Source organism: Eublepharis macularius, chromosome 6 (genome assembly GCF_028583425.1).
Source record: "Eublepharis macularius isolate TG4126 chromosome 6, MPM_Emac_v1.0, whole genome shotgun sequence".
NCBI lineage: Eukaryota > Metazoa > Chordata > Lepidosauria > Squamata > Eublepharidae > Eublepharis > Eublepharis macularius.
This window is the reverse complement of record NC_072795.1, coordinates 86,569,116-86,593,035: the sequence shown is the minus strand read 5'-3', so window position 1 is coordinate 86,593,035 and position 23,920 is coordinate 86,569,116. Positions and strand designations below refer to the sequence as shown.

The following is a 23,920-nucleotide window of genomic DNA, read 5'->3' as shown; positions in this document are numbered from 1 at the left end:
TGGAGTTGCTTCTTCCCCTAACAAATAGATCCTAAGCTTTGTACACAGCAAAAGGGCTGCATGTGAAGCCCACCTGTTTTGTAGGGTCAGATACTGTTATGTCGCTCCCAGTACAAAGAATTCTGGTATTTAGATGAAATACCAGGAAATCTAAGCAACAATCAACTTCTTCCAAATTACTAAGGAGAGACCCCATACCACAGGAACATAAAAAGAACATTATTTCAGTGTTAGAATCCTTATTTTCTCATTCCAGTAAACTGGTTGGGTACAGTAGATTTACTGGAAGTTTGTTGTGAGAAGTCATTTTTCTGCAGTATAATTAGGAAGAGTGGGGCCTTCCCTCTAGGGTTGCCAACCTCCAAGTAGGGCCTGGAGCTCTCTCAGAATTACAACTGATCTCCAGACTAGAGAGATCAGTGTCAGGGCTTGCCGCAGCTGCTGCTGGGCGTGGCACTGGGCAGTCTGCCCCTGACGTCACAGGGGGGCCAGGGATTCTGCAGGACCCTGCTCTGTGGAAGGAGGGGCAGTATACTTCACCCTGACTCCCTCTCAATCCACTCGCTGGCCTGCTCAACCTGGCCTCCTTACCCCCTGCCTCTTCCACCATCTCTTCCTCCCAAGACTCTCCTTCAAACCTCCACTCTCCTTCTTGCCTTTTCCTTGGCTTCTCTCCACTCCAACTCTGCTCCACCGCTCCTACTCAAACCCACCACCCCAGAGCTCTTCCCAGCCACCCTTTATAGGGTTTCCTTTCTCCACCCCGCCCTCCTTCCAGGCTTGTTCCCTCTCCTGACTGGGCCCAGCCGTGCATTCCTCCAGGTGTTTCCCTCCAACCACTAATCCCTCCTGGGCTCTTTTGCCTTGCTGGCAGGGTGGGGTTGAGTGTGAGCCATCCCCAGCTGAGGGCTCCTTGGCCTTGCTCACGAGGAGCTGCCCCAGCCAGCCTCTGTGCTATTGAGCTTGCCTGGCCTTGCTCACGAGGAGCTGCCCCAGCCAGCCTCCGTGCTATTGGGCTTGCCTGGCCTTGCTCACGAGGAGCTGCCTTAGCCAGCTTCTGCGCTGCCTGCTCAGCAATGCTGGGCGGGGCTACCCATCCCCTCCCCCAGAATGCCTGTGGCAGCCCCCCCTGGAGAGGCTTGGCTTCTAGCAACTCCTGAGCCAGGCTGCTGTCTTCTAGCCATGGTGTGGCTTTGGGCTGCAGCAGCGGCGCCCTCTCCCTGCCAGGTAAGGGCTCTGCTTGGGCTGCTGCTGCTGCTGCTGCTGCTGCTGGACCCACCTTCCCCCTGCGATGGCCCTTTCCCTCCGGCCTGCTTAGCCCCCTCTCTTCCCCCTGGAAGATGGGGCTGGCTGGTGTCTCCTTGCCCCCTCCACCCCTCTGAGGTCCTGGCCTTTTGCCCCTTCCCCCTGGAGTAGGTAGGTTCTGGCCCTGGTTGCCGGCTTGGGGGGTGGAGTTGCTGCCACCCTTTTGTCCCCTGCTGTTCCCTCTTGTCAAGTCTGGGGGCTGGGGCTCAGACCCCGGACAATCAGTTCCCCTGGGAAAAAATGGTTGCTTTGGAGGGGAGGGGCTTTATGGCATTACAATCTGCTAAGGTCCCTCCTCAAACCCCACCCTCCCCAGGCTTCATCTCCACAACTCCAAGAATTTCCCAACCCGGAGTTGGCAACCCTATGGCCATTCCACAATGGAAATAATTCAGGAGGAAACATTATTTTTGCTAAATATCCAGTAGCTGTTTTAAAAATAGTCCAACTCCAAATTAGATCTGGAATGGACTGGATGCCACGACCCTCATCTATGGAGATGACGATATCACCACCTGACAAGGCTTAGGATCCTCAGTCTTTCCATCAGTATTTCCTGGGAGCTCTTCTTCCAGCCTTTATCAAAAATATCAGGAGAGAAAAAGAAACAGAAAGGCCTGAAAAAAGCTGTAGTACCTCCTCCATGCCGTACATGTTCCCCACAGCAAAGACATGGGAACTATGGGCAATGTAATTCCCATGGCTCCCAGAAGACTTGCACTCTGAGCAAACCCGACTCTTGTTCAATTTGGGAATGTGGGAGATAATAGTGTAGGCTGCTGGGAGATGCTGCAGACTAAAACACATTCAATTTACATAATTATAATAACAACAACATTTGATTTATATACTGCCCTTCAGGACAACTTAATGCCCACTCAGAGCTGTTTACAAAGTATGCCATTATTATCCCCGCAATAATCACCCTGTGAGGTGGGTGGGGCTGAGAGAGCTCCAGAGAGCTGTGACTAGCTCAAGGTCACCCAACTGGCTTCAAGTGGAGGAGTGGGGAATCAAACCCGGCTCTCCATTTTAGAGTCCCGCGTTCTTAACCACTACACCAAACTGGCTCTTGGTTCTAGGATTTGGATAGGATACATTCTAGACTATCAGACTCCAAAAATCTCAGCTGCAGAGTTTTCCACTTTTCTAAGTAAAGTGCATTCTGGAGTATATCAAAAATAATGTGAGAACTGTCTCTAGGAGTTTAAGAATTTCTGATATGTCTTTACTGTGTACTGGTATGAACCAAACTGAACTAGGGGCCTTTCCTTTAGGAAACAGCAATTAAAATTCAGTCTCTGTTAAGGATGCATTAGTAAGGGAAAGGAGGCTGGGCTTTAATCTCTATTCGTTGAACAAGTGGTACATCTCACAGTGAGTACATAATCAGTTTGTACAAAGTGGTTTAGGGACCTATAAATAAGAAATATGTCACTAGTCAGACATCTTTTGAGCAAAAATTCTATTTCATTAAGAAAAATATAGACTTTTTTCCTACTGCGCTCACACACTTAGCTGTCAACAAACTGCAAAATATCTAACAACAGTATCCCTGGGAAATGACTGAATTGAACTTCAGCAATCTGTCAGGATAAATTATGTCAAAACTTAAATAGGCGTTACTATATTAAGACGGGAATGCTATTTTATTTCTTAACAAACTGCCAAGCAAAACAATACACTTCCAAGTTCAATATGTTCACAGGCCTGTGATACATTCTCATGGTCTAACAGATAGGCAAGTGAACATATCAAGTCCAGAAAAAAAGTTTACTTTCCACTGCAATGCCAGAGTATGACTTGGCCAATGAAATATTGATTGTACCCTCAAGTATGCAAGGGGGGGGATCAGTATTTTTAATAGAAGCAGGAGAGCCTGAAATGACATACACCCACATCCACTACAACTAGTAGAAATGAAGCATCAATGACACATCAAATCCATTATGTGATTCTGAAAGAAAGTCACTGTAAAGAGTGAACAGCAAAGATCTAGAAGATGATAAAAGGAAAGCAGAAATATTAAACATAATGGGACAAGCACATACAGTGCAACAAATACACAAAGTCTGGAAAGTTATTGAACAATATAATACAGAGATTTGGAGATGCTGCATTTCTATTTTATGGCTTACCTTATAAAATAGTATCAAGAGAACAATAAAATCACAAAATTTGCTCAATTGGGATTGGTTACATGGGAAGATATTTAATGTTCAATATGCACTGAATAGCTTTTTTGAATCAGTAACTGGTACCATCTTATTAACTTGTGCTGTATACAGGATGGATTTTATACAAGGGCTACTGTTTGCAATAAACTAGAAATGATTACGGAGGTATAACAGAAGCACACCTATCAATTGCTTCTGAATAATGGAAAAATACTACCTGCTCTCTCATTTTTATTTTAATGAAATAAATGAGGCCAGAATAATATTTACAAATGGCCAGAGCAGAGCTGGTGACAGCCTAGGTTGGGTGACACAATTCCTACGACATCAGAATTAACCACGTCTTTGAATTTCTGAATGCTCTGCATGCACATGGGCACATGAAACTGGCTTATACTAAATCAGATCATTGGTCTATTAAGGGAGGTATTGTCTACTCTGACTGGCAGCAGCTCTCCAGGGACTCAGGGAGAGGACCTTCACATCACCTTCCACCTGATCTTTGTAACTGAATATGCCAGTGCTTGAACCTGCAACCTTCTGTGCACAAAGCAGATGAGCCACAGAGCACCCTGCCCCCCCCCCCCGCCAACAAGCTGGGGAAGAACAGTAGCAGTACAGATGATCACTAAGAGTAGATAAGGGAAACAGAGATAAAAAGGGACTGAAACACGCACCTAACAAAATAACCCATACAATAAGTAAGCACATCTAAGAGAAGCTGCAGAGGGATTATTTGACTCCAACCAAGTCCAATTTTGAGTGCTCTTGGTAATAGTGCATGCAGTTCTCAGCAGTAAATGTAGATGATCAGTTTTCTTTGTGTTCTTGAACAGCACATTGCTTGAGGCCCATTCACTTTAGCCCTAGAAAGAAAATGCGAACTTTTGCCCTCTTAGTTTCTCTCTCGCCTGATGTCTCCCGTCCTGTTCGTCTGATCAGTTCATGTGGCTTTGCTTCCCTTCTACAGCACTGTGGTTACAGTATTTGTGTGGCCAGAGAGGATCTGGCTTTTTTCCCCTGTGTACACAGTCTGTGGAAAGCAGCAAAGCAAACACTGTGTGTTTATGCATGCAGATGTTAATAGCAAAAAGTTTTGAAAACAAACTGGTTGAGTTTCAGAAGAACCTCTTACAAAACATGTGGAAATGATCTTGACCCTAAAACATATAACCAGATCTTAGAAGTTTCTTCTCAGATGTTTACCTCATGGTGGTTTGAGAAATCTAATGAAGACTTATTTTTTAAAGAGCAAATATATAAATGCCTTTTATTCCATGGATTCAGAAGATGGTTTTTCTTTTTTATATATATAAATTGTGGGACTATTTTCTAAACACATCAGAAGACCTCCCTCAAAATACATAAAAGTGAACATCTGAGCAATTAAGTGGGGAAGAAAACAGACTACCAAGTAGGTAGGCAGGCAATAAGATTTTGTGCCATAGCAACATTTAGGTGATACTGCATAACACATTAAATCACACTGCAAACAGCCATGTCTATATTGATGGTGTAAAGTCCTGTGTTAAGATCACAAAGTTCAAATGTTTTGCTGAAGATGAAACACAAAGAGGCCAAGTATCAACAGGTCATGTTTTATATAGTTAAGCTCAAACAGCTACTAATAAATGATATACTAAGAACGCTGAAGATGGGACAGGGATGATCTATATAGCCCTCTACGGTGTATGACCTTAGCATTCATGCACCTGGTACTTTTATATAGAACAATAAAGAAAAAATATGATCATTTTCTGTTGTCTAGCCTTCTAGGTGGGAGGTTTGCTCAAGTGTATTTGTTTTGGCCTCTAAGCAACCATTATGTAATCACAAAATGTGCCTTGTATTCCTTATGGTTTCATCCAGTTTACTTTTGCTCAAAGGGACAGAAATGTTAGTGGTCAGATTTTCCCTCACAATATTAAGAAGCCTTATGAATATAGAATATCATAAGCCCCTCTCCTCATGTGTTTAAAACACAGACTAGATGCCTGGCTAGGCAGGAGATGGAAAAGTACTGGAATATGAGAGGTGAAGTAAGACTAACTCTGAGAGCCAAACTACAAGTGACGCCTGACACAAGTTGGACACTTGTCAGCTTCCCTCAAGTTTTGATGGGAAATGTAGGCATCCTGGTCTTGCAGCTGTAATGGAGAGCCAAGCTGTAAAACCAGGATGCCTACATTTCCCATCAAAACTTGAAGGAAGCTGACAAGTGTCCAACCTGTGTAAGGCATCACTTGTAGCTTGGCTCTCAGCCCCACCCCTGGAGATGTGCAAAACCATAGAACAATGGAGGTCTCCAAAAGTACTTGAATTGATCCATTCACACACCCTACAGATACATATATAGACAAATCAGAAATTACAACTAGCCCAGAAAGCAGCAGCCTGACTATTGTTAGGGGCTAGCTGCTGCGAACATATGTTATTCACTTGTAATGACCCCCTCTGAACAGCTTGGTGACGCTGACTTGGAGGGCTTGGAGGAAGAGGCTGAGGAGACACAGCCAGGGAACCAGGAGCACCAGAGAGATCAGAAAATTTCTGACACTGCAAGGGCACCTACTGACCAGGTCTCCAGCAGCACCAGAGGCCAACTGCCAGAACTTACCAAAGAAACCTTGCCACCGGCCTCTGAGACAGCCACTAGGCCTCCACCAGGCAGGACACAAATTTAGGCACACACCCCCTCAAGACCTGCCACCCATGCCACAAGAGCTGCATTAGTGGCTGAAGTAGCATAAAGGAGTCAAAGTGCCAGACTGTTACTGCTCACTCCCAGCATGGATCCAGAACAGGGCTCTGAGAGCAGTACTTCTTTGTAGGATCCTGGACAAAGCACAAAATAGTCTCAGGAACCTCAATACCTGCCAGCAAGTGCAGCTGAGCCAGATTAACTCCCAGCCTATGTAGGCTGAGGCTTGAAAAGGCTGCATTGCTGGATCAATCCATGCAAGCCCTATGCTCCAACTCCCTGCGGTCAGCTCTAAGTACCACTCTACACTCCCCAGTCTTGCCAGCCAAGCCTGAAGGCTTACTCCAGAGAAGCCTAAAGCCACTCTGCCTGCAGAGCACGGAACACCATTTTTGAAACTGCTACATTAGCTGCCAGTTTGTTTCTGAGTTCAATTCAAGATACTGGTCATGGCCATTACAGCCCTTCACAACCTAGGGCCCACATATTCGAAGGACTGTCTCCTTCCGTAAGTCCCGGTGTGCCAACTACAATACTCAGGCAGCCAATTTTTGGCTGTCCTACCACTTAGGGTAGCATTGACCAGAGGCCAGGTCTTTTCCATCATGAAGGTGAGGGGAGCCTCTTCCTTTGACATATTCAAGAGGTGCTGCAAGGATTGCATGTTTCTAAGGCCTTCTGAAGGGGTGTGAAAGGCAGGCAACTTTTAAGAATGGAGGGGAGAGATTTTATCTTGATTTTCATTTGGAAATTTTTAACCATCATTTTGTAAGCCACCTTGAACTATATGGAAAGGCAGGGTATAAATGCTTAAATAAATAAATAAATAATGTGGAGCCACCTAAAGTGAATGAGTGACCTAGTTCTAATCATGGGCTTCCTTTCCAAGCTTTTACTTTATTTCTGGGAGAAAAAAAATAGAGACTGTAGCAAACTGGCAAGAGAGAAAGGATTGAAGGTTATTTTGTTTCAGAATAAAAAGCTTAGAAATGCAATGAAACTGATAGATAGAAGGGGAAGGGAGAGGGAGTCTGACCATCCTTAGCTAAGCAACCTGCCCTAGACATGTCCCCATTCCTAGAGAATTTTTTGTCTATAATTTGCTATAATGTATATTATAAACTGATAGTCAATATTTTCAGTGTTATAAAGTTTAGCTCAATATTCAAACATACTGCCAATCCTATTATGATGATGTGCAACTTCTTGAAGTAACACAATTCCTGTTATTTACTACAATTTTGTGTTTCCTATTTTCATTTTTCCCCTTTATCCCTCAGATGGCAGAAATTGAGATATGTGCTAAGGTAGTATAAGGAGCAATATTCTGTCTCTGTACAATTTGCTTGTAGAAATATACCAAAAGTAAAATTTTATATGCCAAGCACTAAATGATGCATTTTATGTTATTAAAGCAGTAAAACATTTCAATTTTCCCCAAATGACTATCCCCAAGAAAAACTTCCAAAAGAAACAATTTTCTCTCCACGACTTGAAATTTTCAGGAAATTTACATCTCTTCTCATTTCCCTTCCATATAGCTGACCGATAGCAAGTGCATGGGTTGGGCCTAAGGACTTCTGCTCACATTCTCAGCTGCCCCACTCCACAACAGTCTGAAACAGTCTTGTAGAGTTCTGAAACACTCCTAGAGAAGGACCAATCAGGAAAAGAATTTCAGGCTGCATTTCATAATGCCACTGGAAGGGGAGCTAAGAAGGTCATTCTCCAAGGACACAACTTTGGAAATGCTGCACTAGATCTGCTTTGTAATGTATGACTGATATTCTAAGTGCAACAAACTATAGTTTTAACAGACTTCAGCTTATCACAACATTTGAATAGACTGAAAATGTTTCTCACTGACAGACACAAAAGCACAGGGTGTGTGTTGCAAGGTGCTGTGCCTGCCAGCAGTTACTGGAAATGAGAGAAGGAATTGGGCCCTGGGCCAGTGGCACAGCATCTGCTTTGCCTGTAGGAAATCTCATGTTCAATCCCCAGCATCTGCAGTGAAAAGAACCAGGTAGTCAGTGATACCTCAAGTTGGGGCCTTGGAGAAATGCTGCCAGTCAGAGTATACAATACTAACCTTGACAGACCAATGGTCTCACTCAGAATAAGACAGCTTTATATGTCTCTGCAGTACAGATAAACAGAAGTAACAATTCAGACTTTTGAAAAAGAGGTAAGGCTTGAAATTCAGGATCTTTTCATAACCATTCGTTTGCATCATTTTAGCTTACTGTTTGTTAATAGAAAAAATAAGTGAACCACAGTAAAAAACTAACTCTGCTTTGAGCTGCTGAGCAATACTCTTCCCGTTACTGTTTAATGTCTATATGCGCCCCCTTGCCTAGTTGGTGTGAAGTTACAGACTCAGGTGTCATCAATACACAGATGACACCCAGTTGTATCTGATGATGGACGGATGGCCCGGCTTGGCCCCAGATGTCCTGGAACATGTTTTTGCAGCTGTGACTGGTTGGTTGAAGCAGAGTTGGCTGAAATTGAACCCGACAAAGATGGAGGTCCTGTACTTGAGCCACAGGGGGTTAGGTTCAGGACTCCAGCTCCCGGCCCTCAATGGGGCACTGCTGGTGCCAGTTCCGAGGGTTAGGAACCTGGGGATGATCCTGGATGCCTCCCTTAAAATGGAGGCACAGGTTGCAGCATTTGTCAGGTCCTCTTTTTTCCATCTGCAGCGGGCCAGGCAACTTGTCCCTTACCTGTCAACCTGTGACTTTACAGTGATCCAGGCAACAGTCATCTCTAGACTAGATTACTGCAACTTGCTCTACGTGGCGCGGCCCTTGAGCCTGAGCTGGAGATTACAGTTGGTACAAAATGCAGCAGTGCATGTTATTGTGAGAGTGCCAAATGTGGCACATATAACACTGATATTACGCGAGCTGCACTGGTTACCAGTGGAGTACCGGATCAGATTCAAGGTTGTGGTACTGACCTATAAGGCCCTATGTGGACTGGGACCAGTGTTTCTGTGGGACCATCTCTCCCCATATTCCCCAGAGGACACTCCTATCAGGGGATAACAGCTGTTGGTGGTCCCTGACCCCAAGGAGGTCTGCGTAGCCTCAACCAGAGCCAGGGCCTTCTCAGTCCTGGCTCCCACCTGGTGGAACGCTCTGTCTACTGAGACCAGGGCCCAGTAAGACCCACTATCTTTTTGCTGAGCCTGTAAGACAGAGCTGTTCCGCCAGGCACATGGCTGAGGTCTGGGCCTCCAACACCCTGAAACAAAAAGGGGTGTATAAAATCTAACTCTCCCTGCAAAGGCTGTCTACCATCCTGTTTTAATTTGTAATGCTGATTGCTGTATAATTAGAAATATGTTTTTATTTTAATGATGTTTTTAAACGTTTTATGGCGGTGGAATTTTACTGTATTTTAATGGGTTATTATCTGCCCTGAGCCTGCTTGTGGGGAGGATGGAATAGAAATGTGAAATAAATAAATAAATTTAACTGTAGTCTGGCCAATACTAGAGAGATCACTTTTTAACTCCAAGGTTTTTGATGAATAAAGCCAAAATGCTTTGATTTCTTTGGTTACACTTTCTCATACTGGAAGCTCCCATCCAATGTGCTTTCAGACAAGGAAGGCCCTAGATTCAATCCATGACACCTCAAGTTGAAAGAATCCGCGATATCATAGCTTGGACTTTGATGAGCTGCTGCTGACAACTGAAAAGTATGCTGTATAGAATAATTGGCCAGTTCACTATGGTCATTTGCTATGTCGCTTTTGCTACTTCATCATTCCTTTTATCTCTTATTGTTTTCCAAATTTCCTATTTCTCCTTCCTCCCTAGCAAACACATTCAGCATTGCTAGATAATAAAGAAACCACATTTCCCAAGATTTCTTATTCAAACCATCCAATTTGACTATATATCTCCATGGTGGCTAAGTCAGCATAACCATATGGAAACGGTAGAGGGAAATCCCAATTTAAAAGATCTGGTTCTCATTTACACTATTTTTCTCCATGGAAAAAATGGGTAGGTCAGTGGAAACCAGTTCGTGCTACTGGTGCCTACAGTTTAAAACCTTATTTAACCTCCTGTCCTGTTAAGGAGAGCAGCCTGTCTTGAGCCAGAACTACCTCACTTAAAGGAAATCGTATGCACATGTCTTTAAAAATATAAGTCTTTTAGAAATGTCAGCAGCATGAAATCTTACGGCAAACGTTCATATGTTGGTTTTGTTTCTTTTTTTAACCACAAACATTTGTGAGCTTTTCAAGGTCTGGCCCAATGGGTACAGAATAACGTAGTCTCCATCTTTTGAATAATGTGCACAAAGACAAAAATATTTCCTTCTTCAGAAACAGAATTGTGACATAATATATTCCAGTGTCACCAGGTATTTAAAAGGGCATACAAAATTCCAAAGAAAAGGCCACAGTGAATTCAAATGCCAGATTGAACTCAGAGAACTGAGAGAGTCCATGATGGAACAGATCTTTTGCCACTTTCCCTTTAGTTCTGCAACCTTCTCCTATGCCTCCCTGAAAAGCCACTCCTCAACCTCATAGGTGGGGGTAGGGTTCTCAGGTGCCTGCTGGTTTGCCCCACTGCCTGCCAATCACTGGTGATCAGTGGGAGATTGCAAGCTGCCCCATGATCACCTGCCACCAGCAAGCAACCCAGGTAAGTGTACAGTTTATGTGCTCCCGGCAGGGTGCAACTATGGCTGAATCCACACTTACCGGCACAGCGCTAAGCAGGCAGAGTGAGAGCGTCTTTCTGGCGTATTTTATGATGTCATTGCGCCACGAGAGTGGCTTCATGACGCGATGACATCATAAAACGCACCAGAAAGACGCTCTCACTTTGCCTGCTTAGTGCTGTGCTGGTAAGTGAGGATTCAGCCAATGTAACTTCCAGAAGTAACGTCAACACACTTCGCAGGGGCTGATTTTGGCCCCAAAGAGCGGGAGCATTTCCTTACAAAATGTGGTATCATTTCCAGAAGTGACATCATTGAGTTAGTGCCGGGAGTGTGTGCGTGCAAAGCGCACACGTGAAGAGCTCTGTGCCAGTGAGTACTAGGTTCTCCCCTCCCACTGGGAGGGTATGGAGACCTGGCAACCCTTGGGGGGGCACTCAGGAACAATATGGCATGTAGCACAAAGGATGGCAGTAGGAAAAAGGAATAGATAGAAATTGTCGCTCTGTGTACGTACAAAGACAGAGAAGATAGGGACATTTTCAAGCGCTGCAGTGGGAAGGGCAACTCCCCTCCTTTTGTGCAAGAGTCAATCACTCCTTTCACCTCATTCCATTGTGCCATGTCCCACACTGTCCTTGAGGATGTTTGGCCCTCACAAGTCTTAAGGGGCTCAGAAAGAAGGGTAGGTGCGCAGTAGGTAAATATTACTGCTCAAACTCTGCTCTGCTCGTAGTTTTCTGGTCCAGTCTTTTATGATATGGGACGTTTAAGTGGCTAAACAAAACTTGCTAAAACTGGTAAAGATGGGTTATAAACAAAAGGTATTCATCTTTGGGTTTTTTTGCTCTGACATCAGAACATGAGGAAGGAATTATGAAATATATACATATCTTTACAATATGCATCCACCAGAACAAATGTACAAAATATTTCCTACTGCACATCATTTTACTCTTTCCAAAAACAATACATAATATAATTCAGGAAACAATGCTAAAAAGGAAATGGCTGCACTCAGCCACTGTGTGTATTCATTACTATACTTCCTCTATTAATCTTTGCCAAAACTCTAGCTCGCAGCAGAGTCCAGAGCACAGTCACCTAAGTGAATTCCCTCCTTTGTTTTCTTTATATAACTTGTTTTAATTTCTGCTCCTCTTCTTCCCAGACAAGTATAAATAGGAAGAGCGAGAATTCTTGTAAGAATTCCAGCAGCAGATACATTCAAGAGCTTATCCACAAATCCATTCAAAACTTTCTCCTATCATATTATTGCCCACTCAGTCATCTAATGGTATATCTAAACATACCTACTTTCAGTGGAGAAACTTCTATACAGAAGCACAATCACCACATTTTGGTCACATTTTGGTCAAAAATCACTGCAAAACCAGGGGAAAGCTGAGCCCACCATTAAGGGAGGCCAACAACATGTTCGTTTAAAGGTAGCTTACATGCTCTCTAAGCAGTATCTAAATAAGTAAAATGATGTGTTGCAGGAAATATTCCTACAAGTGGCATGGTGAAAAGGCAGCTACTTTCGTTATCATTAAACTATTGTGCTCATCCATACACAGCCCACACTTGTCCCTGTCAACCATGTGGATCAGAGTGGGTCAAAGTATCCTGCCACATGTACTGTAGGGATCAATGAGCTAACATGCTGAATGTAATCCCCACAGCCAAGCTACATGTACAGAAAATAGCAGAGTCCTTCCTGGATTACATACTTGAGCCCTAACCTGTATATTAGACTACTAGCATTTACTTTATGTGGGGGTTGCCCAACGTATGATTTGTAAATATCAGCTAGTGCAAAATGCTGCTGTCAAATTTTTCTCTAGTGTGAGCAGGTGTGGACATATTATATCTATGATCCAACAACTGTTCTGGTTTCCTATTTGTTTCCAGGCCAGATTTAAGGTGCTGCCATTCACTTTTAAAGATCTAAATGGCTTCTGACAGTCTTATCTCAGTGAGTGTCCCTTCTATATAGACTTTTCATATGTACTGATATCATCTAGGGAAGCCCAGCTTAAGGTTCCACATTGCTTGAGAAGCCAGGCTGACATCCACATATAGCAGGGCTTTTCCTGCAGTTTTCTCACAGCTCTGGAATTCTTTACCCCAGGAAGTTTGACTGTCCCCATCTCTACAGGCACTCAGTCAAGAAGAGTAAACATTTTCTATTGTAAAATCCCTGTTTTAATCTGAGTTGTTGATTTAATTTTTATGACATACTTATTTTATTTTGCTGCTTTCAACCAAATATTAGAACACATCCTTTAATTATTTAATCACTGAGATTTTTTTATTATTGATTTTTAATATTTTAATTGTATTGCTCTATGCCACTTAGACATTTTAGAAAAGCCACTGACAAATCTCGTAAAACAAACAAATATCCCCATATAGAAAGTTTTGTGCTTCCTTGCTATTGGGGTGTGAGAAATTTTGGGCTCAAATCTTTGGCAGGCCCTACCAAGGAGGATGAGGGTGGCTGCATCTATAGAATTTTGGTAGTTCATAGATTAATGAAAGACCACAAGGTTTGTGTGCAGATGGAGAATCATACAGTATACAATTAGTAAAAAGCAACTAAAAGCAGACAATGGACTGAAATCTGCACAGGGACTGCCACCACAGGAGAAACACCTACATGTGAGAGAGAGAGAGAGAGAGAGAGAGAGAGAGAGAGAAGTTGGGTATGATAAACACTCTGTACATTACTTCAAAGCTACATCTTTTCCCATGAGGTATCATTTGTATGTTTAGCCAACAAGTTTATTCAGCACAGCCATATGAGAATGACTGAGCAGTTATGAAAGCCAAGTAGCTCTATGGGATTTGAAAAACTGGCTAAGGACTTATGTGTGTCCCCATTTCCTCAAACCCATATGCAATGGAAAATGAAACAGCATTTGTCCCTTTACAAATGCCAAACTATATAACACACACCTGCAGTATATTAAAGGGAGGTTTTGAAATAGCACAAATACAGTGGCAAAGCAACTAACCACATGAAAACCGGAGAGCACTCTAGGGCATAAACAAACATTATTCTTGCTACATTTCAGAGAAAAAAATCAAGCACATGCCAAAAGATGCAGTCCAAAAAAACTGAGCTATAGCCAAATGAGCATTTCACTTCCAAGGCTGAATTAGGACACAGGACACATCTGCACAGCAACTGTCTGTGCTCCCAGATGGACACTGTAACGTATGAAGAGGAGGAGGAAGTTTCTTCCTGGAAAAGATGTGACCCCTCAGGTGAAAAATAAGCGATGGAGAGTGAAAAAACCTGGTTTGTCCCACAAAAAGGTTTTAAGAGCTATGCTGACAGCCTCTGACTGCCAGGTGTATTTTTAGAGAGTACGCAGCTCCCAAAATGAGGAACGCCTTTAATTTTACCATTCTTTTCCTGTTGGTGCTTTTTTTGTTGTTTTGTAAGTACCCTCACAATTAAAAGACATGAGAGTAATTATGTGCAGATCCAGTCTGCTGACCTATTTTTTCCCTACCATATACATACATACACATACATATAAAGTCTTGCTATAATTTTGAAACTCAAGAACAGCACACAGTGGAATTAGGTATTTAAAATACAATTCAAAAATATAAAGAGGCATTGTTTTATTGAATTTTTCTTAATATAAGCATATGAATTGTGAAACTATATTGGCAGGGCCAGTTGTGCTTGTCTTTCCCATCCAATTCATTCCTCCCCCTTCCCATTTGGGTGGAAATGATCCAAAAAAATGGATCACATAGTGGGGAAGTAACTCTTATGAAGCTACAGAAGCACATATAACCTGCCCATGTTTTAAAACAAAGCATAGTTATGGAGGCTTGGGGCCTACAGTTCTAACAACCCTGGATCCCTCTAATGATCAGCATTCAGCACTACATGGATCTTTTCTGGAAACCAACATACAGTAGGACAAAATTACTGTGTAAATCATTACAAGTACAGTAAGTCTAGCATATTTATTTGGAAGGTCAGTGTGCCTATTTTCATTAATCATGATTAATATTGGTCTGCAATTATTACTTTTCTCGTAAAGTTCATTATTTTTTGTTAAAATAATTTGTACAAAGAATATCTGGATGCTGGCCACTTAATAGATATATTAGCACTGACTCACCTGAGTGTCTATTTTTATTAGTGCTATATCTGTTTTCTCATCAATATCTTTAATTTTAGCCTCATATGTGACACCATTCTTCAGTTCCACTTTCACTCTGTTTTTATTCGTGACTACGTGTGCATTTGTAACTATCAATCCATCTTCAGAAACAATGAAACCTGAGCCACTGGCAACAGATACTTCCCTCTTTGAAAAAGGCAGTCTGAAAAACATGAAATTTCAACATCAAGAAGCAAAGCAGTCTCTGAACATGAGAAAATGACAAAAGATATTTGGCTTTGTCATATCACGGGAGAATAGAAACACAGGTATGTGCATTACCACATGAAATTAAAAACTTGGTTGCTATTTTTAAAAGCATAATAAGTAACATTGTTTACATGTTAAAAATAATCTTATCCTAAGAAACAACTCTAAGTATATCAGTATTTTCACAGGAGCATACAATATTCAGTCTCCAGAAAAACAATAGCATTTGAGTATCTTGTTTACTTGCGAAATAATTCAATGTGAACCACAGCCGGTGCTATCTTCTCTACCACGTCTGCAATAAAGTTGTATTTGTGCCGCAAGCTATTTGGATCTTCTTGGCCTGTGGATTTAAACAAAAAAAATCATCATAATTCATCAGGAAGACAGTATAAACAGTTTCAAAATACTTCTGGTGAAAATGTCTGATTTATTCAAGCATACAGTGAAGCCCAAGAAGTCACAAGAGGTCTCAGTATTACAACACAGGGTTTTGATTTATTAAAACATAAAATAAACCCCAAGAGGCCAAAACAATTTTGTTGTTGAGATGATTTTTAATTACTAATTTTAGGGGAAAGCCAAAAACAAGTTCCTTTGCCTGGACTAGCAAGCCCACCAGTGATCCACTGCACACAGATAGCTGCCATCTATTCAAAAAGCTTAATGTGACTCTGTTCAGCTGATTTGAAACAAAACAGACACTAGACAGCAAAGTTCATATGCCTTACAAATGCTTCTCCTTAGTGTTTTCTCTAACAATAACAACAATGTTGACCACATTCATACATCACAAAAACTTCTATTGGTTTAAGATGGACATGAAAATAGCTTGTTTGCCGTGCTCATATTTGCTCTCCTTTATCTCATTAAACATGGAGCATGATTTTAATCTTCCATCAAACTCCAAGCTGTTGTAGTGACTGAATGCAGGCACTGGGACAAACTGGAGTGTTTCTTCCCCACTTCACAAGATCCTAACTAAGTAACAGTTTAATGTCTGCTCAAAATCCCAAGAAGAAACAAACTCCAGTTTTCCAAAGCACCTACATCTCTGATGTCATATCAAATGGGATATTGATTCAATAGCCAATATCCTGATTCTAAAACCAGGAAGTTTTCCGTTATGCTCCAGATCACAAATAAAGCAGCACACAAACTCAAACATGAACTGTATTCATACCCAGCTCATCAAGTACAGAAGTTATCACATCAGCTGTATGCAGCCAGTAACATAAATAATGACACAAAGAGAAATTCAAAGGTAATTTAGACCTTATGTATGAAGTGACAAATGCTTCCCTAATAATAATAATAACAACAGTTCATTAGTCTACTGCTCTTCTAGACAGATTAGTGCCCACTCAAGCAGTGAACGAAGTCAGTATTATTATTCCCACAATGCAGCTGACAAGCTGGGGCTGAAAGGAGAGCCTCACCCAAGGCCATAGCAGTAGTGAGATTCAAACCAGTGAAATGCTGCATCACAGCTCAACTACTTAACCACTACACTAACCAGCTCTTCAGCACTGGTGACTGAGGGCCAAACTACAAGTGATGAATGACACAGATTGGACACTTATCAGCTTCCCTCAGGTTTTGATGGGAAATGTAGGCAGCTTGGCGGAATGTTGGACAAGTGACAGTTGAAAAGTCGACTGGACAGCAGTCAGAGAGCCAAGCTGCAAGACTAGGATGCCTACATTTCCCAACAAAACTTGAGGGAAGCTGACAAGTGTCCAACCTGTGTCAGGCATCACTTGTAGCTTGGCCCTGAGACAGAAGGATATTCCTGCCAGCTGCATGACCTTGGGTCAGTCAACTCTCTTAGAACTCTCTCAGCCCCACCCACCTCACAGGGTGATTGTCATGAGGATTATAACAACACGCCGCTTTGTAAACTGCTCTTCCAGTGGGTGTTAAGTTGTCCTGGTGGTATATAAGCTGGTATATAAATCAAATGTTATGATTATGATGAAGAATCTTCACCCAAGTAGGCAGAGGAGTTCTAGGCACAACTTCAATTTTTTTTTCATTTGAAAGTTATTTCATCTCTGTATCTGCTACTCTCTTCTATTCAGAGCAAACACTATCTATAATCCCAGGTTCAGCAGAGGCCTTCAACAGTTACTCTAAAACATTAAATATATTTCACACACACTTGATATTACCGGCAATAATATTTTGCTATGGCCCTTAATAATGTCCCATATCCACTTCAGAACAACTAAGATTATGTTGTTCTCTCCCACCCCATTACTCTGGACTAGGAGTTTAATAATGCCATTACTAAAGACTTTCTTGAATTAGCATGAAAGAGAGAGAGAGAGAGAGAGAGAGAGAGAGAGAGAGAGAGAGAGAGAGAGAGAGAGAGAGTCTTCTTGCAAAGGCTCTCATAGTCCATTTTACTTGGAACTGTCTGCCTTTCTCTAAGCCTAAATTCAAAACTACCCAAACTTGGAGAGGGAGGTTGCAGCAAAAGACATGCAGGTAGAATACTAACTGCAGACAATATGCAATGTTCCATTAAGAAGACATCTTCTACCAATTAGCTCTCAATGATAAAATATCATTCCACTGAGCATTAGCATGTCATCACCCAGTACAGTGGCCGATACAGATACTTTCCCACAATTTATTCTAATGAAAAGTGGTTTCTTTTCTAATGAAAAGCAGTATCAGAGACAAAATGTAGGAACTGTGAGAATAATGAGAAGAGAGGGTGTTTTCTTTCTTGTTGTTTGTATATCCAAAATTCCTCCTCCCAGCTGCCTTCCCTTCCATGAGCAGCTTGGAGGGCAATACTAGCAAAACAATATGCAGAGAAGGAAAACATGAAGCAGCTTCCCTGCACACTGCTCTTCTAGTACCCTGATGCTGTTTTGAGACTCCTTTTTGTTAAAAATGAATTTGGTGAAAGAATTATACAAGGCCATGTATAGTTTGGCTAGTCAACAAAATGAATGATAGATTCTCAGTTGGTTCAGTCAAGTAGAATACTATTTGTTCTTAATTAACTGTTCCTTAGAAACTATACAGTTTCCCACTAAGATATCTATAAGAAAGCATTAAGCTGTTTCAGTACTGACTGAACTTAATGAACTTATAAATGCAAGAAATGTCAGAGTTGTTGTGTAACATGATTTTGAAACAGATGTTGAAAAATTTTAATAGAAAACATGTTATCTTCCATGTAAGCAGAACACTAATAAGTATCACTTGGGCTTTCAAAGCAAAACTGTTTAAAGCAGTTAAAAACAATTGAGAATAAGCCTCAAAGGGTACCACTCTTCCATTAAGTCTCTCCTTGACAACAAATTACAGAATCTCACCACTTTTAAAGCTGTGCTGTTTTATGAAGCAGCTTGCCATTGCTCAGAGCCTCACAATATGGGGAAAGTTGTTGCCACTTCCTTGCATGCCTACTTTTCCATTATACCAGACCAGGAATGAGGGAGTTAAGAAAGAGGAAGACTGGTAAAAGTGCATGGGCAGTTTCTCTGTATAAGTTCTGTCATGATCTGTCATGGCAGAAGAGAATACTCATCTCCTGTGTTAATTCAAGGACTACCAAGTGATATCTGTGCTCTCTTCTGAAAGATTTAGAGTCTTTCCTGGTTTAGAGATATATTCGAGACATTTATTAGATATGTTTTTCCTCTGGAGTATAACTACTTTATTGCCCTTGAAATGATCATGGTTTGAATCTGCTCTGTATCCAACATACACTAAAGGCTTGAACAGGATTTAACACAATATTTTAAGAAATGTTCCCATCTCATTTATACATTTTTTTTGGTAATATCAGATGAAAAATTCTGGCAATCTCGAAAACTTGCTCACTAATACATGTCATTTGGTTGGTCCTGTTAAAAGGTATTTATTACATGCATTGTATTCTTGTTTGGGGATTTTGCTTTTTTGATCAGCACATTTTGAAAGACTTTTTCTAATAAAATACTGTCCATCTGTTTTAGTTTACTCCAGCAGAACTTATGCTGGCCTAGAGTAAAGAAGGAGAGGTGTAAATAGGCCTCCAGAGATCTCAGTTTAGGACTTTTTCTTATCCCCACATGTGCTATCTTTCCTCCCCCTCATTTCCTTTATTTTTGCCAAAATACTATAGAGATGGGCACAAAACGAACCACGGAACAAAATTCCATACAGAATGGCTGATTTGTTTGCATCGAAACACGAGTTCCGTAGGAACACGTGTTTACGGAACAAACAAATTTTTCCAGCCATTCTGTGGCTGGGTTCAGAGTTTCACAAAGCCCATACAAGTTTCAGCCCATCGGCTGAACACTGTGCAGGGTCTGTGAAATTGACAGCCCTTGAGCAGGAGAAAGGAGCTGCCAGTTCCACAGACCCTGCACGGGGTTCAGCCAATGGGCTGAACCCAGTGCGGGGTCTATGAAACTGACAGCCTCTTTCTCCTGCTGCCCAGGCTATCAGTTTGTCAGTTTCACAGACCCCGCATTGGAACAGTGTTGGGGCTGTAAAACTGACAGCCCAGGCAGCAGGAGAAACAGGCAGTCATTTCACAGACCCTGCACTGGAACCAGCGCGGGGGCTGTGAAATAACAGCCTCTTTCTTCTGTTGCCAGAGCAGTGGTAGAAAGAAGCTGTCATTTCACAGCCCCCACGCCAAATCCAGCGCAGGACCTGTGAAACTGACAGCCCGTTTCTCCTGCTGCCCAGGGTGTCCATTTTACAGACCCACAGTGTGGGGTCTGTGAAGCGGACAGCCCGGGCAGCAGGAGAAATGGGCTGTCCATTTCACAGACCCCACGCTGGAACCAGCGCGGGGTCTATGAAACTGACAGCCCATTTCTCCTGCTGCCGGGGCTGTCAGTTTGTCAGTTTCACAGACCCCGCCCCGGCTGCAGGAGGACGTCTTTGTAGACCTCATTGGTGGTTTACCCCTCAGGATCACCAGGCTGCTGGGTGAACTCACTCTGGAGCAGGCCACATAGAACTGCCCATGTGAGAAGCAAGCCTCCCTCAAGTCAATTCTTGCCACCTTCAGTGTCTGCCCCTGGGACTTGTTGATTGTCATAGCAAAGCAGGCCTTGAGAGGGAACTGAGTCTCTTGAATTTGAAGTGTTTCTCTGATGGTATGAGTTGTATGCGTGGTATGAACACCGACTCCCCCCTCCCTCCTGAGTACTGCTAATGAACAATGTGGCCTCGATGATGTTCCTGTAGAGGGCTTTCACTCATAGTCTGGTGCCATTGCAGAGTTTGGGTGGGCTGAGGTTCTGGAGCAGCATCACTGGAGCCCCCACTTTGCGGAGAAGCTTGTGGTCTGGGAAGCCAGGAGGGTTGAGCATACTGAAGAACTCCACAGGATAGTGGACTGCATCACCCATTTGCACCACTGACTCCACAGATCTGTACTCCATTTCTGCCCCTTTGAGGGAGTTAAGTTGTGTTTCATTAATGATGGCAGCCTTGTCGTTCTTGGGGGTCAGAATGGCATGCTTGCACAGCCCGTCCATGGACTTCTCCGTAATAGTGATGATATCAGGGTATATCGTGGCTGTTAGGTCTGCTAGGGTCGTCACTGCTGTGCCCAGGCCTGCAGGAATGGTCACCTTTCCCTTGGGACTTGCTGGTACTTGGCCACTGCTGCTCAGTGCACCGCAGGAGTACGATGTGCATATTTCTTTGCTGCATCTTTAAGTTGCTTCCTCCTTTTAGCATTGGTATATCTTGCACAACGTCTACCAGGAGGCTTCTTGGGGGAAGTAAGAGGTGAGGGCTGCAAGAGGTGTGAGGCGGAGTTGGACTGAGGGAGGGGTTTTGTAGTGGTAGAGTTGTTAGGTCCAAGTTGGGAAATTCCTGAAGATTTGGGGGGTGGGGCCTGGAGAGGGTGTGGTTTGAGGAATGGGAGGGGCCTCAGTGGGGTATGATGCCACAGAGTTCACACTTCAGAGCAGCCATTTTCTCCAGGGGGACTGGTCTTGATTACCTGGAGATCAGTTGTAATTCTGGGAGATCTCAAGCTACCACCTGGAGGTTGGCAACACTATGTGGCAGGCACTTTTGGCAGGTTCATGTGAGAGACTCACATTGAAATGGTCCCTAGAAAGGTTGTGCACCATTTCCCCATGAACATTTAAAAACACAGTTGCCATACTGATTTTTATATAAAGTCCCTATTCAGGAGTCTTGTACCATCTTTCAACTGTCTGCAGTTTCCTTGACCTGATTTTTACCTCAGAACACAGAGTTCTACAGCTTACCATTCAGAGAGAGAGAGTGGTGCAAGCAGGGATTCATAATAACGTGCGTGTGCGTGTTATTATGAATTCCTTGTTGAGGGTGATGTGCTGACGTGAATGAAAAATTGTCATCTTATTATGAACGGAGTAATGATCACGTCAGCTTTTGTTTGCACTACACCTTGCCATCTTTGAAAAAGGTCCGATATGGTCTTCTGTCCAGGAACCAGTCCAACCGTCAGATGGCACGTCCTTGATTGGACCGTTTTCCCCTCGCTGACATCCACGAACTGCCTGCTTTGCAGATCCTTTATGTAATTTTATGATAGTGGGGTGGCACATTGTGCTTTATGAACTGTATATACTGTAGCATTTGCACTTTACCAGTATGATGGATTGTATAAATGGTAATATTGGCACTATGCACTTTATGTGAGATACCCCCCGTTTGAATTCAATTGACTGTACTGCGTTTTGCAGCAGCCGTGGCAAGGTTGTTGTGTGTGTGTACTTAACTGGTTATACTGAATCATTCATAAAATGTATGTTGAAATATTGTAACAATTGGTTGGTTTGAATATTCTTTACTGACGTGCTAGTTAGTTGGTCACGATTTTTGTTTTGGTTACTGGTTTTCTCGTGACTCTCTCTTTTGCTGGTTTCCCACAGTAGGGTTGCCAGGTCCAGGTTGGGAATATCCTGGAGATTTTGGGGTTGGAGCCTGAATAGAGTGGGGTTTGGAGATGGGAGGGGCCTCAGAATGATATTACACCATAGAGTTCACTCTCCAAAGCAACCATTTTCTCCAGGGGAACTGTTCTCTGTCACCTGGAGATCAGTTGTAATTTCGGGAGACCTCCAGCCACCCCCTGGAGGATAGGAAAATACCTCACTCCCCCCCCCCCCCACACACACACATTCTAAACAGTCTGCAGTTGCTGTTGGCAGTAATTGAATGTGTCCTGAAGTCAAATGCACCTCCTAGTCTTCCTCTCACAGTTCACTTGGGTTGCCAACTCAAAAAAAACAACACACAAACCAAAAAATGTTACATACCCATAAGTCGAAAAGAGTCCAGTAGCACCTTTAAGACTAACCGACTTTACTGCAGCATGTGCTTTCGAGAATCACAGTTCTCTTCGTCAGATGTGTGGAGGGTAAGAAGAAACTGGTCAGATATATAGTTGGAGAGGGGAGGGGGGAGTAGATGTAATCAGTAGCTTCTGATAATGGGATCTGCTCCAATGCTCTTGATCGGGACTCCCACTTAAAGAGATTTAAAACAAGCATTTTTGGGGCTACAGTACCCACCAAATGAAGTGAGGAACAAATCAAGAAGGCCAGACTAGTACCCAGAAACAGCCTGCTCCAGGACAAACCTAAAGGAACTAACAACAGAACACCACTGGTTGTCACCTATAGTTCCCAGCTCAAACCCATCCAACGTATCATCAGTGATCTACAACCCGTCCTGGAAAATGATGCCTCTCTCTCACAAGCCTTGGGTGGAAGACCTCTCCTTGCCTACAGACAGCCCCCCAATCTTAAACGACTTCTCACTTACAATCATGAATCGGCTAGCAGAGTCACCAGCACAGGTACCAAACCCTACAACAGACCCAGATGCCAGCTCTGCCCTCATATCTACCCAGGAAATACAATTACAGGATCCAATGGCGTCAACTGCACTATCTCTGGCTTTTACAGCTGCTCATCCTCCAATGAGATATATGCCCTCATGTGCCAACAATGTCCATCTGCTCTGTACATTGGACAAAACAGCCAACTTCTGCGCAAAAGAATAAATGGACACAAATCTGACATTAAAATGGCAACATCCAGAAACCAGTGGGAGAACACTTCAGTCTACCAGGACATTCCATCAAGGACTTAAAGGTCACTGTAGTTCAACAGAAGCCTTTCAAAAAAAGAATTCAACGGGAAGCTGCTGAATTGGAATTCATATGTAAATTTGATTGTCAGGCTTGGATTTAATAGAGACTATGAATGGTTCTCTCATTATCAGAAGTAACTGATTTCATTATCAGAAGCCCACTGATCCCATTATCAGAAGCTACTGATTGCATCTACTCCCCCCTCCCCCCTCCCCCTATATATCTGACCAGTGTCTTCTTACCGTCCACGCATCTGATGAAGAGAACTGTGATTCTCGAAAGCTTATGCTGCAGTAAAGTTGGTTAGTCTTAAAGGTGCTACTGGACTCTTTTCAATTTTGCTACTACAGACTAACACGGCTAACTCCTCTGGATCTATACCCATAAGTATTATAACTGCATTTAAAGTAGTTAAATACCCTGGTGAAGCACGGGTATCAAGCTAGTTTAAAATATTTCTATGCTACCTTTCCACCTAATTTAGGGTCTTCAACGTGGCAATTCAGCTGAAAACAGCAAAG

The 23,920-nt window shown here is 42.8% G+C and overlaps 1 protein-coding gene across 1 annotated transcript in view; it reads right to left on the bottom strand.

Annotated features, from left to right (window-relative positions):
* HTRA1 (HtrA serine peptidase 1) overlaps positions 1 to 23,920 on the bottom strand; it is a 68,708-nt gene that overhangs the window by 16,053 nt on the left and 28,735 nt on the right. The window contains exons 2-3 of the mRNA XM_054984103.1: positions 15,521 to 15,620; positions 15,026 to 15,230 (exon numbers count right to left, since the gene is read on the bottom strand). Coding sequence (XP_054840078.1) covers positions 15,026 to 15,230; positions 15,521 to 15,620 — 305 coding nt within the window. The remainder of the gene's footprint in view (positions 1 to 15,025; positions 15,231 to 15,520; positions 15,621 to 23,920) is intronic.